The 12,963-nt window shown below is 37.7% G+C and overlaps 1 protein-coding gene across 19 annotated transcripts in view; it reads left to right on the top strand.

Moving 5' to 3' along the window:
- Window positions 1–12,963, top strand: part of arvcfb (ARVCF delta catenin family member b) — a 216,249-nt gene that overhangs the window by 193,157 nt on the left and 10,129 nt on the right. For all 19 annotated transcript variants that reach the window (XM_082169428.1, XM_082169419.1, XM_082169430.1 and 16 more), the window contains 3 exons: window positions 8,875–9,002; window positions 10,239–10,389; window positions 11,435–11,627. In XM_082169428.1, the coding sequence (XP_082025554.1) occupies window positions 8,875–9,002; window positions 10,239–10,389; window positions 11,435–11,627 (472 nt within the window). The remainder of the gene's footprint in view (window positions 1–8,874; window positions 9,003–10,238; window positions 10,390–11,434; window positions 11,628–12,963) is intronic.

A 12,963-nucleotide genomic window follows, 5' to 3' on the forward strand; every position in this document is an offset into this window, starting at 1 on the left:
AATTGGCAAAGGTGCATTATCGCCACCAAATGGGCTGGAGAGTCTATTATTCAAGCTCTCAACGGAAGAATCACGGGTGTGACGCGTTTGGCAAAATAGGTCCACAAAAGCGAAATAAACCTAAAATTCTCGGGACAGGAGCATGTGTCCAAATTTTTATCTTAACCGTTCTATTTCATCAGATACGATCTGTAAACAGGGCTTTAAGTGTAAAATACCGAACTTGTCCTTTAAGGCATCATTTGTGCGCTTCCAATGCTGTTCCAAAAGTAAGCAACTTAATTATGCTGCCTCCTAAGATAGCCAAATTTTAAAACAGCATAATAATGTTTGTATCCTTCAAAACAAAGTAATCCCAGAATGCAGACAAGACAAAAGTAATCTATTGAGGAAAAGAAAAGAAATATAAATAAATGTGACTATGATCTGTAAATATGATTCAATTATAGCACTATACATGATTAAATGCAGATTCTGATGTTTAAACTATTGATAGGCCTACTTAAATTTGTATATATTCCATTAAAATATATTATAAACAAACTGTTTTTATATCTATATATAACTGTATTGACATCATTTGCAAGTCAAGTTTTGTTGCATAAGGAGTTTCATATGTAAGATGTTCCACATTGGTCACTCATGAAACTTATATGACAGTTAGGATGCTGCCTTAGAAGACATATGTTGGCAGTAGGCAGCAAGGCAGCTTACTATATTTTGGAATAGAGTATAAGATTTTGTGTGTCCTGGTAAACCCAACCTTATGGGGACAAAATGTCTCCACAAAGATGGCAATATTCGAAATCCTTGTATTTGTTGGGACATTTTTGGTCCCCATGAGGAAAACAGCTTATAAATAATACTAAGTGATGTTTTTTGAAAATGTACAAATTCAGAACGTTTTCTATTAGGGTTGTGTTTAGGGGTAGGGTTAGGGTATCGAATATACAGAAAAAAACCCCAAAAATCTATGGGAAGTTCCCAATGGAAACCCAACATGCCTGTGTGTGTCTGTGTGTAGTCATTCACAGCATCAAAAAATGACAGATGCCATCATGAGAATTCATAGCAGACTGTTCAAACAATGCTTGATTTTTGTCTTGTTCCAATGAAACTCAGTGTTTATTTCAGTCCTGGGCGTATTGGCTGTCAGACTAGATAGATGATTGAAGAAAAATATGATCTGTGGAAAAATTTTGACAAAACTGTATTTTCATAAAAACACAATCTACATCAGCCATGTGTTTTTAGCCTGTAGGCATCTCTCTTTCACTGATTTGACATCAGTATGTATAATGCCTCTGTCCTATTTAATATGTTATATTTATTCATGGGGTATTCACCGGGCAATTTGTACTTTTGTGTTGCTAACCATTTGAATTAGTAGTGTCATATAGAATTATCATATAGTGAGATCATAACAACAGTGGTGTGAGTTTGCAGCACACCTCACAGCACGTCTCATGTTAAGTGCTTTAGCTGTGCGTTCTGCATGCCTTCTCTTTCTCCCTTCATTCTCAATGCATTGCACGAGCTGCCACTTGTGTCTGTGTGAAAGTTAAATGATCCTGAGCTCAAGGTGAACCCCAAAACTTTTTTTTTTTTTTTATTGGTAAAATGGCTCTAAAGATGTGAGACTTAGAATGTAGCCTGTAACCTTTTTTAAATAAGGTTTTATTGTCCTTAGCTTTTTTTTCCCCCCAGGATGCTTTGGCATAGCCTTCACGCTAGCCTCTCAATTTAACAGCAATTGGCAGCAACTACCCACCTAGCGCTCCTTATATGTACCACACAGGAGACTTGATTTCAGTTAACTTTAATAAACATAAAATACACATTCACACAAATATTGGGTGAAATATTTATAAAATAATTAAAAAGTTTGCTGTCAGTAATATTTGTATTAATACATTTATGATGAATAACATTTTAAAATATATTTAAAAATATAAATGAATTATTATTTTAAAGTTATTTCAAATTCTAAAAATATTTCACAATATTAAAGGAACACTTTGACTTTTTGGGACACTAGCTTATTCACCGTATCCCTCAGAGTTAGATAATTCTAACATAATTTTATTCTCGGGTGCTGCGCTCTTCACTCCGCCCAAGTAGCAGTGCTTCGCCTTCTGAGAAAATAGTTCCCAGTATTTAAACGTTTAAAAAAAATGTCTGTGTCTCATATGACCTTGTTATTTGTACACACTGTGACTATACAAATCACAACATGTAAATAGGAAAATGTTGGTGTTATTTTGTCACTTATTGGGATTAGTATGCTAGCTGTAGCCATTTACATCCAGTCTTTGTGCTAAGCTAGGCTAGCGGTGGGTGCGTCAAACAGACTTAAAGCACGCACGGAGATGAAAAAGGTATGTATGGACTGAAATAACTCTGGGGGATACGGTGAATAAGCTAAAGTCCCAAAAAGTCGAAGTGTTCCTTTAAAGCAACACCAAAGATTATTTTGTACCGTAAAATAATGTTTCCATAATCGTTTCAGTGGTTCATCAACTTGTAACAGGGTGAACGGCACTTCTGCATTTGCTTTGCGACCCTCTAGTCTATCGGCTATAACCGCACTATGCAAGTTTGCCAGATCGGGTAGCGGATCTGTAGTTCGAATGAGACATAAGAAACTACAAATTTGACTTGCTTTACGGCAAGCATTACAATAGCAAAAAAATAACAAGCAATGTCATTTTGTTTTTCTTCATTTCTGATGTCGCAATACATCATACTTTCAAAAAATCATGCAACATACTCTACCTTGTCTGTGGACATCATTATTTCCAAAGCCGGTGCTGGATAAACAAATAGCGTGTGTGCGTGCGACGGTAGGCTAAATTATTTATGACAGCGGTAATGGACAATTCCGCTTCCAACCTGTAGGGGGACTGAAGAGGAAAAGTGCTTTGGTGTTGCTTTAATGTTTTCAGTGTTTAATCTAATAAATACATAAGGGACTCAAAAATATATGAAATATATAAAATCTTAACTACCCTAAACTTTTAAACAATAGTGTATATAGTAGGCACTTCTCTCGTCTTGGATACGTTTTTTCAAATTTTTACCATTCCACTCCTGCGAAGGATACATGGCATGCTGCCTTAGTATCTGACCAAAATTGGGCTTTTTGAAAGTAGCATAAAGTTGCCGCAAAGTACTTTTCAAACGGCTTTCACATCCAAAGTGCACATCTGTCTGATGCCTTAAAATACTATCTAGGTAGACGACTTAGTAGGTTTTGGATCAGAGCTAAATGAAGCATCTATATTCTCTATTTACTGTCACCTAGATGTTTGTCTCTCTTCTTGTTTACTCTCTCACTCTTTAATGAATAGATTTGCTGGTGTGGTTGGACGGTTGGTTGCCTGGGAGATTGAAGCGATGGCTGTTTTGAAGTGCGTGTGTTATCATCTCCTCCTCTTCCTTTTTCAGCTCGACTGTTGAACTTTATACATAGAGCAGCTTATTTCCTTGTCTCCTACAATGCTATTCAATCCTATTCACTCACACACCTCTACCCTGGGCTATCTAACTATTGTTTAAAGAAGAGGCAGGGTTAATTCAGGACTTTATCTGACCTCTAGATCTTTTATAATTCAATGATGCAATTCAATTTCCTCTCCCTCGCACCGATATCTCAATGAATCTCTCAGAATCAGTTTAGCAGCTACCGTTATTTTGGTTCATGGAAGATTGATCAAGGTTTTGACAAATTCAACCTCTCAGGGTTTTTTATCAGGAAAATATGAGATTAAGGATATATTTTTCATAATGTCAGACACAAGATTCTCATGCCAGTGTCTACTCTATCACCATCTACACGTATAAACATGGATTATTACAAGGACATTTATTCATTCACTCCACAGTGCATTCTTTTTGAACAATTCTTTAATAGATAGCCACTAAAAAGGTTTCACAGCTGTTAAAAATCTAGTCTTGGCAATATTTGTGCCTCAAATAAACATAGAGTTTAAAGGCCCATCGAGTTTAAAACCCACAGGAACCTGGAGAAATAATGTGAAGTGCATTATAGCTGTCGGTCGGTCCTGGTAAGGATAGTATCTTCTAGTTCAATACTACAATCTCAACATTATTTACATAGAAAAGTAATTCAATCTGGGGGGTTTTGTAAGTTGAAGGATGGTGTGAAGGGAGTGGATGAATAGAGAGGGAACATCTTGATATGAAGGGCAGTTTGAAGACTGACACGCCACATAATACAATTCATTGAGGACAAGCAAAGCAAAAAGACCTCCTTGGGTGAGCTGTGACAAGCTGGTCTCAGCAGCCGGTCTGGTCTGGGATGTCACAGTGAGATTTGGCCAGCCAGAGTACATAGATGAGAGGGAGAAGCTACTTTTAGGAATTAACCAGACCATTTTAAGAGCTGGCCAAAGGCTCTCAACCTATAAAGAAGCATTTCCAGAGGAAATCAAATATTTGACAGGCTTGTCCATTCAGTTCCAGTGGCCTGTGGAGGGATGAGGGGTTCAGAATGAAAAAGAAAAGAAAGGTGCTTTGTTGGTGCATCCTATTCCCTACAGACTACCCTACTTCCTGTCTCCACGGGCAGCCCGTATGAGCACGGATGCTGTGATGTTGACTGCAAGCCATTACCACCTTCCTTTTGGTGCTGTCTGTTGGCATTTGAAGTTCCTACCACTTTGTTGATTCAATAAGCCATCACATAAAGTGTAAGTGTGGAGTCTGTTCCAAAGGTAGACTGTCATTCAGGCCTGCTTGCTGTTGAATGGACATCATTTTCCCTCGGGAGACGCATCGGAGAGAATCCTTTCTTTCTTTCTCATCATCTGTATTCACAAATTCAAGTATACACCGAAAAGACCAATATACTATATCTGGTACAGTATAACCGAGAATACCAATTTTGTATCTCTCACAACAGCTAAAGGCTGAGCAACATCTTGCATTTTTGGTTTATTTATTGTCTCCTTTATTTAATGATGTGGTGAATACCTCTTTTATGTCCACTCTAAGGTTATTAATGTATATATTATTTAATTTAATGTTCCATTCTCCATACTGCTTATCCTCTCACGAGTTAGGGTTGTTTCTTGGTGTCACTCACTAATTATAATTGACCATTATTGACCCAGATTATCATTGCAAAAGCAAGAGTGTGTCTCTCTGAATCATGCTCATGATCCCTTTCCTCTTTCCCTTGGGATTGCAAATTACATACGTAATAAGGCACCAGGGTGACATGTGGATGTTTCTTTTATCCGTTTGTGAAGCGTTTATTTTATGTGTATAGTGGCTTGGACGTTTATGTGTATGACAGCTCATTCAATGTATTCAACATTAAAGCACGGTTCTCACTTTGTTCAAAGAAGTAGACGTTGGATCCTGACAAGATTCAATGATATTTGCAGAGCTGAGATATTTTATCTCCTGCTGTTTTGATCTCTCTCTCTCTCTCTCTGAAGGAGGAACGTTTTTTCCAACTAATCCCTAATCACAGCTTAAAGTGTGCTGTTTCGTAACTACTACTCAGAGGCAAATCCGGCCTCCAAGAATTGTGCGAGGAGGGGAAAGTGGACAGACTCCCGGATATCAAAGGGCTGTCATGGGTATGACTTGAACTTTGCGGTAGGGTTTAATACAGACGCCAGTCATACACAGAGAACAATCTCCATTTGCAGTGATTAATCTGTCAGCCATTTCCCCACAAGACAAATCTGATTTAATTAGCTGATTTTGTGTTTATTGACTGGCTTGGGTTAAAGCTAAACTAGCAGGCAATCATCTTTCCACAATATGAAGCATTTAGGTTTTTTCGATGTTAACTCAATTTTGACAGAGAGATTAGGGAATGCAATTGTTGTCAGAGAGAGTATACAGCTCTGTATCTGAATGACTGTGACTTATGACTTTGTGTTAAAAGGCATAGGACTGATGTAAACACATGCCTGAGCTAATCCATACTGTACATACTCTCTATGGCTTCTCTGCTGTCTTTTTGCTTAGTAACACACTCCAGAGGAATTTTAAAGCAAAGGGGAGGAGAAAAACTTAAAATAGCCATAAATGGTAATTGAGGTTGTGAATGTGTGGAAACTACACACACAAAAAAAAGCTGAGGACAGTTATTTCGCTCAAACCATCAGTCAGACAGAAATAAAAATGTATAGTGAGCAGCCCACATCCTGCAGGCCACTCTTCCCTCTCTAAATTATAGGTGTTAGGTGCACATTTAGAAAGTGCAGATGGGCCAGGCAGTGACTGAGCTTTTATAATGTAGTTATACACCAGCAAACATGCATTAGTATGTCAGTTCTTCCATCTTATTGTGCTCTCCACCACAGTGCATACTCATTTCAGACATGTTACTGGGTTACACCACATTGCTATTTTGCTGCCTTTGTATGAATATCATTATTCAGGTTTCTTTGAACTTCTCCAGACTCCTCTATTTTGACGTGGCAGTGAAAATGAAGACTGCCTGTTGAACCACCACACATCTGTCATGCTCTGCCTTGGTGTAATGCTTGCCCAGGCCAAGTCATGGAGAGAGTTCATGTGCACTTTATGACGAGCATTACACCAAGACTGTGCATGATGGATGTGCGGTGGCTGCACAGTTGAACATTTTGACTAAATGGTTATTTTCAGACCCAGACATAGAACTAAAATGTTGAAACTTTCAGTGGGTATTTATTAATATCAAAGGGATACTTCACCCCAAAATTAAAATTGTCGTTATTTATTCACCCTTGGGTTGTTCCAAACCTGTACGACTAGATTTCTTTTGTGGAACACAAAAGAAGATACTTTGTAAGATGTCTCAGTGTTTATTTTTTCCATACAGTGAAACTCAGTAGGGTTCAATGCGGTTTTGACATTGCATGTTTTTTTTTTTTGGTTGCATTGTCTGGACAAAAACATTTGAAACATTCTTCAAAAAATCTTTGTCTGTGTTCCACAGAAGAAATACAGACATAACGGTTTGTAACAAAGTGATGGTGAGCAAATTAGGGTTTCTGCTGGTCTTACAAATATCTTAAAAAGTCTTATTGACCCTTAAACAAATTAAGGCCTTAAATCAGAGCAGAAAGTCTTATTCATAACGTCATGGCATTAAATGTTGCCTGCATAAAAAATAAAAAAGTATATCTTCCTCAGTATTCTTGTCCTATTTTCCAATACAAATATCTAAACATCTTTGAGTCAAGATACATTTACTTGAGATGCAAATGTAAAAGTGTGCCTTGAAAAAATGAACAAAATTAAGTGAGTGTAGTTCATGTAAAACAAGAACAAATATCTGTTAATGATTTATGAAAACTTCCCTTTGAATTAAGTTGATTTTTCTGAGCCAATTGGCAGATATTTGTTCTTGTTTTAGGCATAAACTCACTTCATTTTGATATATTTCACAGAAAAAAAATGTATTTCATATTTTATGTCATTTTGTATCTCCAGTAAAGGCATATTTCTTTAAGAATCTTTTGTCATTTGCACTGGGAAACAAGACAACTAAACTGAGGAAGAACTTCCCTTTTTTTGCAGTGTGAATTTGTAAAAAGTAATGGATATCTGTTAGAAGTTGTATTTTCAAACTCTGATGTGTTGTTAATACAACTCATTGGCCTGGTTTCACAGACAAGGCTTAGATGAAGCCAGGATTAGGCCTTAGTTCAATTAGTACATTTAAGTAGCTTTTGTAAATTTGCCTTAGAAATAAAAAACATTTTGGCACTGACATATTTTAAGATATTTCAGTACAAGTTGCTTTCAGTTAAAACAGCTCAAACATGCATTATAGTCTGGGCTTAAACCTTGTCGTAAAACCGGGCAATTGTGTTTCTCCCTAGACATTTACATTTAGAGAACATGTTGACATATTACATTTTCTTTTCTTGGTCTTCAAATTAAAATAAATACCTTTTAAGCCTTACATTTACTTCATAAAACTTGCAGAATCCCTGTGAATGATGACAGACTTTTAATTATTGGATTCAAATTTAAGAGTCTTTAAGAAGTAAAAGGGTCTTTATCACAATGTGTACATAAATGATTTTAGGATGTGTAGAATATAATAGAATAGAACTCTTCAGATATAAACAATTGTGGTACTGTTTTTAGTCACCACTTAGCATGTCCAGTGTGAAACCTTGTTCTGAAGCGAAACCACTGGAATATACAAGAGGAAAAACTTTCTCTAATTCTCTATATACGTTTGTGTTTGTTAGATGAGTAAATCTTGTATTGCAATACTCACAAGTGTGGCTTATGAAAAGGAACACACACACACACAGGAATGGTCACATCCCGGGAGTAGCATACAGTGATTCGTAGGTCCGCCGGCATCATTTAGCATTTAGACAGGAGGAACCTAATTATCCACTCCCTACTATCTCTGCAAATGTCTCCAACCTAACTGGGTATTCTCAAAATGTCCAACAAAATTGTGTTGTAGAAACTGACCCTGAATCAGCAAGAAGGAGCTTCTTCTTTTGGGTTTCTGACCTCAAGTCATTTTTAACGAAAGACTCCATGATTACATTGTCTTACACTGGGGTGCTGCTATCAAGAAGCCAAGCGTCCATCAGGCTATTGGCTTTTTTAGGCAGTTTGTCTATTGAATTGCTCAATGTATCTGTGAAAGTGGAGTGACTTTGATTTTCCGTCTCTATATATTTGTCGTGATAATCATGCGTTTGTCCTACCCTGCTATTTTGTCCACTTTTCATTTCGCCAGGTGCATCACAACACTGGCAGAAGGAAATGTAATCAATTTTTACCACCCCATAGCTAATCTGTGTGTGTCTTATGTTCAACTGTTTACACGTTTTATCTGTAATTCTGTCTTGTGTCTGTCGTGTACGTGTGCAGGTTTTGAGTTACTGTATCAGCCGGAGGTGGTCCGACTCTACCTGTCTCTGCTGACAGAAAGCCAGAACTATAACACGCTAGAAGCAGCGGCCGGGGCTCTACAGAACCTGAGCGCTGGACAGTGGACAGTGAGTGTCTTCTCATAATCTTCATGTACATAACAAATTTTGAAATACCAGGAATTGGAAACTGATTCTTATTTAGATCCATAAAAAAAAAAAACAATACCCGATTGAATTATTTTCATGATATTCAGTTCCATTAGAGATTCTGGTTAGTGTATTCTTATGCTTATACAGATGGAAAATCATAATGAAATATAGAAATAGAATATACAATAAAATAATCAGAGCTGTTGTCATGATGACATCACGCATATTATTTTCTGTAATCTTTGCATGTGAGTCTTTTGAGAACCTTTGAAAATATAATTATTTATTCAGATTTAAATAAACCTTTTTGTAGTATACACTGCATTTTGGGGTTGGTACAATTTTTGTTTGATCGTTCTGAAATCTGATATTGTCTCAATTTTCTCTGTTGACAACAGTCTTCTGCAAATCCTTAAACCTTCATTTGGGATGTTTTGTTTCTGTCTGCTTGAAATGAACCTTGAACACATTTCCTAATCAATACCTAATTACAAGTATGACGTGTCTGTACCACAGTGTCATGTGTGGCGCTCTGTTCTCTCTTGTGGCAGAAGTCAAGAGGAAATGCCCCTAATAAACGCGTCCCCCTACACCTAATACAAGAGTAAATCCCATTAAACTGCACTGCCCTGACCCTGCTTCCTTCTCCATTTTGGAGCTGAAGTGCAGCCATGCATAAGCTCACAGCTTTTCTGTGTGGTTACTCCGCTTCAAACCTGCCTCATCTCTATGCCTGGTGACACACGCATGCTTATGAACCCAGAGTCCCAAGTGCATCACAAACCCCTGCTGTAAGGAGACAGACATGTCACATCTGTAGTCTATAAGAGGATTTGAGAGCTTTTATTTATTAATTTATTCTTTTCCCTACTTTTCTTGCAAATGTGTTTCTAGGCTCACTACCATCTCCTAGTGGCCATGGTGTGGTTTTGCAACAACTTGGGGCACTGGTTGAGAAATAGAGATTTCTTGTGCCACATAAAGGTTTTGTGATTCATGGGGTCGGAGTGAAAAATGCACACAAGTCTAGCAGGGACAAATGGCTATTTACTGGATTGCAGTTTCCCAGAATAGAGGAGCTTTTTCTTGCGCACATACTCAAACAGGCATATTCCTGTTATGAAAGATTTGCAGAGCTGCTTGACTGGCTTAATGAAATGAGTGCTGTGGAAAAATGTCTGATCAGAATGTATGATCCTCTCATTTCTACAGTGGTCAAACTATATCCGGGCGACAGTGCGTAAGGAGAAGGGGCTGCCAATCCTCGTGGAGCTCTTACGCTCAGACTCAGACAAGGTGGTGCGAGCTGTGGCCATCGCTCTGAGGAACCTGTCCATCGACCGCCGCAACAAAGACCTAATAGGCAAGAGCAGCATTTCTTGATCATTTCTACCTATTGTGTAAAACATATACTTACATAATACTTGCCCTCAGATTTTTTTCTAATTAATAAATAGTACTTTAGGAAGACATTTTTTTCAAATCATGTACACAAATCACAGTAGCCTGATTAAAAACTTTTTTCTTTTATATGGTGCCAGTACCTTCATGGGTCTGAATGGTCATCACATGACCAGCTTAATAGCACTTGATCTCTATAACCCCTCTTATATTGGCCCACCTACACTACCTTTCAAATATTTGTGGTCAGAAAGATTTTTAAATGCTTTGAAAGACCAATGCTGCATTTATTTGATCAAAATGCAGTAAAAACAGTAATACTGTGAAATATTATTACAATTTAAAATAACTGTCAGTTTTTTAATATTTTAAAATGTAATTTATTCCTGTGAAGGCAAAGCTGAATTTTCAGCAGTTAACGGTGTCAGTTTCACATGATCCTTTCAGAAATCATGGCTGCTCAAGAAACATTTCTTATTATCAATGTTGAAAACCGTTGTGTTATTTTTGTATAAACTGATATTTTTTTCAGGATTCTTTGATAAACCGATATTTCAAAAGAACAGCATTTATTTGAAATATATATATTTTTGTAACAATGTAAATGTTTTTACTGTTGCTTTCGATCAATTTATTGCATCTTTGTGGAATAAAAGTATTAACTTCTTTAAAAAAAAAAAACGTACTGCCCCCAAACTTTTGAATCATTAGTGTAGCTTGAAAAATAAATGAATCATGGCTAAATGTGAGTAGTATTTGTACAACAAAATTGGTAAAACAAAAAATGTAATAAAAAAATAAACTGTTACTCTGTGCTCTTAAATTATTTCATTAGATTTTTACCCAGAAGGCAACAGTTAATGTTAATGAACCTGATAAGTAGAAGATTATGAATACAAATCAGTGTTTACGCTGTGGCACAATTTTATTCTGCTTCTGGGTTTCTGCAACTTGTTTTGCTCTTTTCCAGAGCCGAATCTATCATTCTTTTGTACTATCATCCTCAGGGAGTTACGCCATGAGGGACTTGGTCAGCAACCTGCCCAGCGGACAGCAACGGCCAGCCAAGAACCTGGAGGAGGACACAGTGGTGGCCATCCTCAACACCATCCATGAAATCATCACTGACAGCTCTGAGAATGCCCGCTCTCTCATTACTGCGCAAGCAATCGACAAACTTGTGGCCATCAACAGGACCAGGTAGGAAGTGAATGGAGCACTGACCATGACGCAGTATGTTTTTTTTTTGTTTTTTTATCACATAAAGGGCCCTATCTTGCACCCAGCACAATTGACTTTGTACACCGACGCATGTATCATTCCTATTTTGCACCCGACGCACAGCAGACTTTTCCCTCCACAGACGCACGTCGGTAAATTAGGGAATGAACTTGCGCTCCCAGGGGTGGTTCAGCGAAAAGAGGAGGCGTGTTCCGGCGCAAACGTTCCCTGGTGCTATTTTGCAGTTTCAGAAAACAATTCCTCCACAGACCAGGAAAAACCTAGTCTAAAGTCAGTGGCGCATTATTCAGATGCTATTTTAAGGGCACATGCTTTGCCATAATGTAGCGTGTGCACAACGCGCATACACTTTGCTTCTCTCATCTACACAGCAGTTGCCATTTTTGCAAACCATACATAATTACAAGGAAAAATATTTCACACAAGGGAAATCATTGTGGTGTCCATGAAGATGTAAAAAAATAGGCATAAATCTAGCTTACACATTTACCCAAATTATTATATGCCTGTTTAACCAAAGCTAATTTTGGTGGGTTTCTCCCATCCCCATACAATGTCACTTCTCTGTGTTTTACGGCCCTGACGAGAACGTCGGTCTCCTCGGCTGTGAACTGCTCCTGGCGTGCGCCTGGCAAATCCACCGTTATAATAGCAAATCCGCCATGGAACAAGCGTGCCTGCTCTTAAAGGGAATGTGAGATGTCGCTCTGATTGGTTTATTTCACGTTACGCCCAAACCACACCTATGAGTAATGTAGCTACTTCAGACCAACCCATTTTAGATTTGCGTCGGGCGCAAGAGTAATTTATCTCGCCGGTATAATAGCAACAGCGCCCAAGATCCGCCCACAAAGTTGCTTGCGTTTCGCGTTTTATACTTGCATTTCAGATCGTTAAAATAGGGCCCTTAAGCAATATGCACACTGTAAACTCCATTCTGATTTCTGCTTAAGTTATTTTTAAGATAAAAATAAGAGTATATTTAATGAGTATAAAAAGAGTAAGAGCATGAGAGTATAAAATGTTACGAAAAAGCGTTAACATTTTAATCTCTCTTTTCACTTTTTAGACCTAATTTGCATGGTACATAATTTAAACATGCTTTCTGTGTTGTAATTTATATATCAAGCCAACTATCTACAGTACATCCTCTTCAAGCAACTATGACTTCTTAAGGCTCACTTAGTGATGTGTGTACACCAACAACAGGTTTTTGATCTGTGCAAACATCTTCTATTAGTTTGGGTCCTCCTCAACTCGCAGAGAAAAACAGCAACAAGAGTTGCTGCTCTTT

The sequence above is a fragment of the Leuciscus leuciscus genome (genome assembly GCF_965113295.1).
Source record: "Leuciscus leuciscus genome assembly, chromosome: 5".
Taxonomy (NCBI): domain Eukaryota; kingdom Metazoa; phylum Chordata; class Actinopteri; order Cypriniformes; family Leuciscidae; genus Leuciscus; species Leuciscus leuciscus.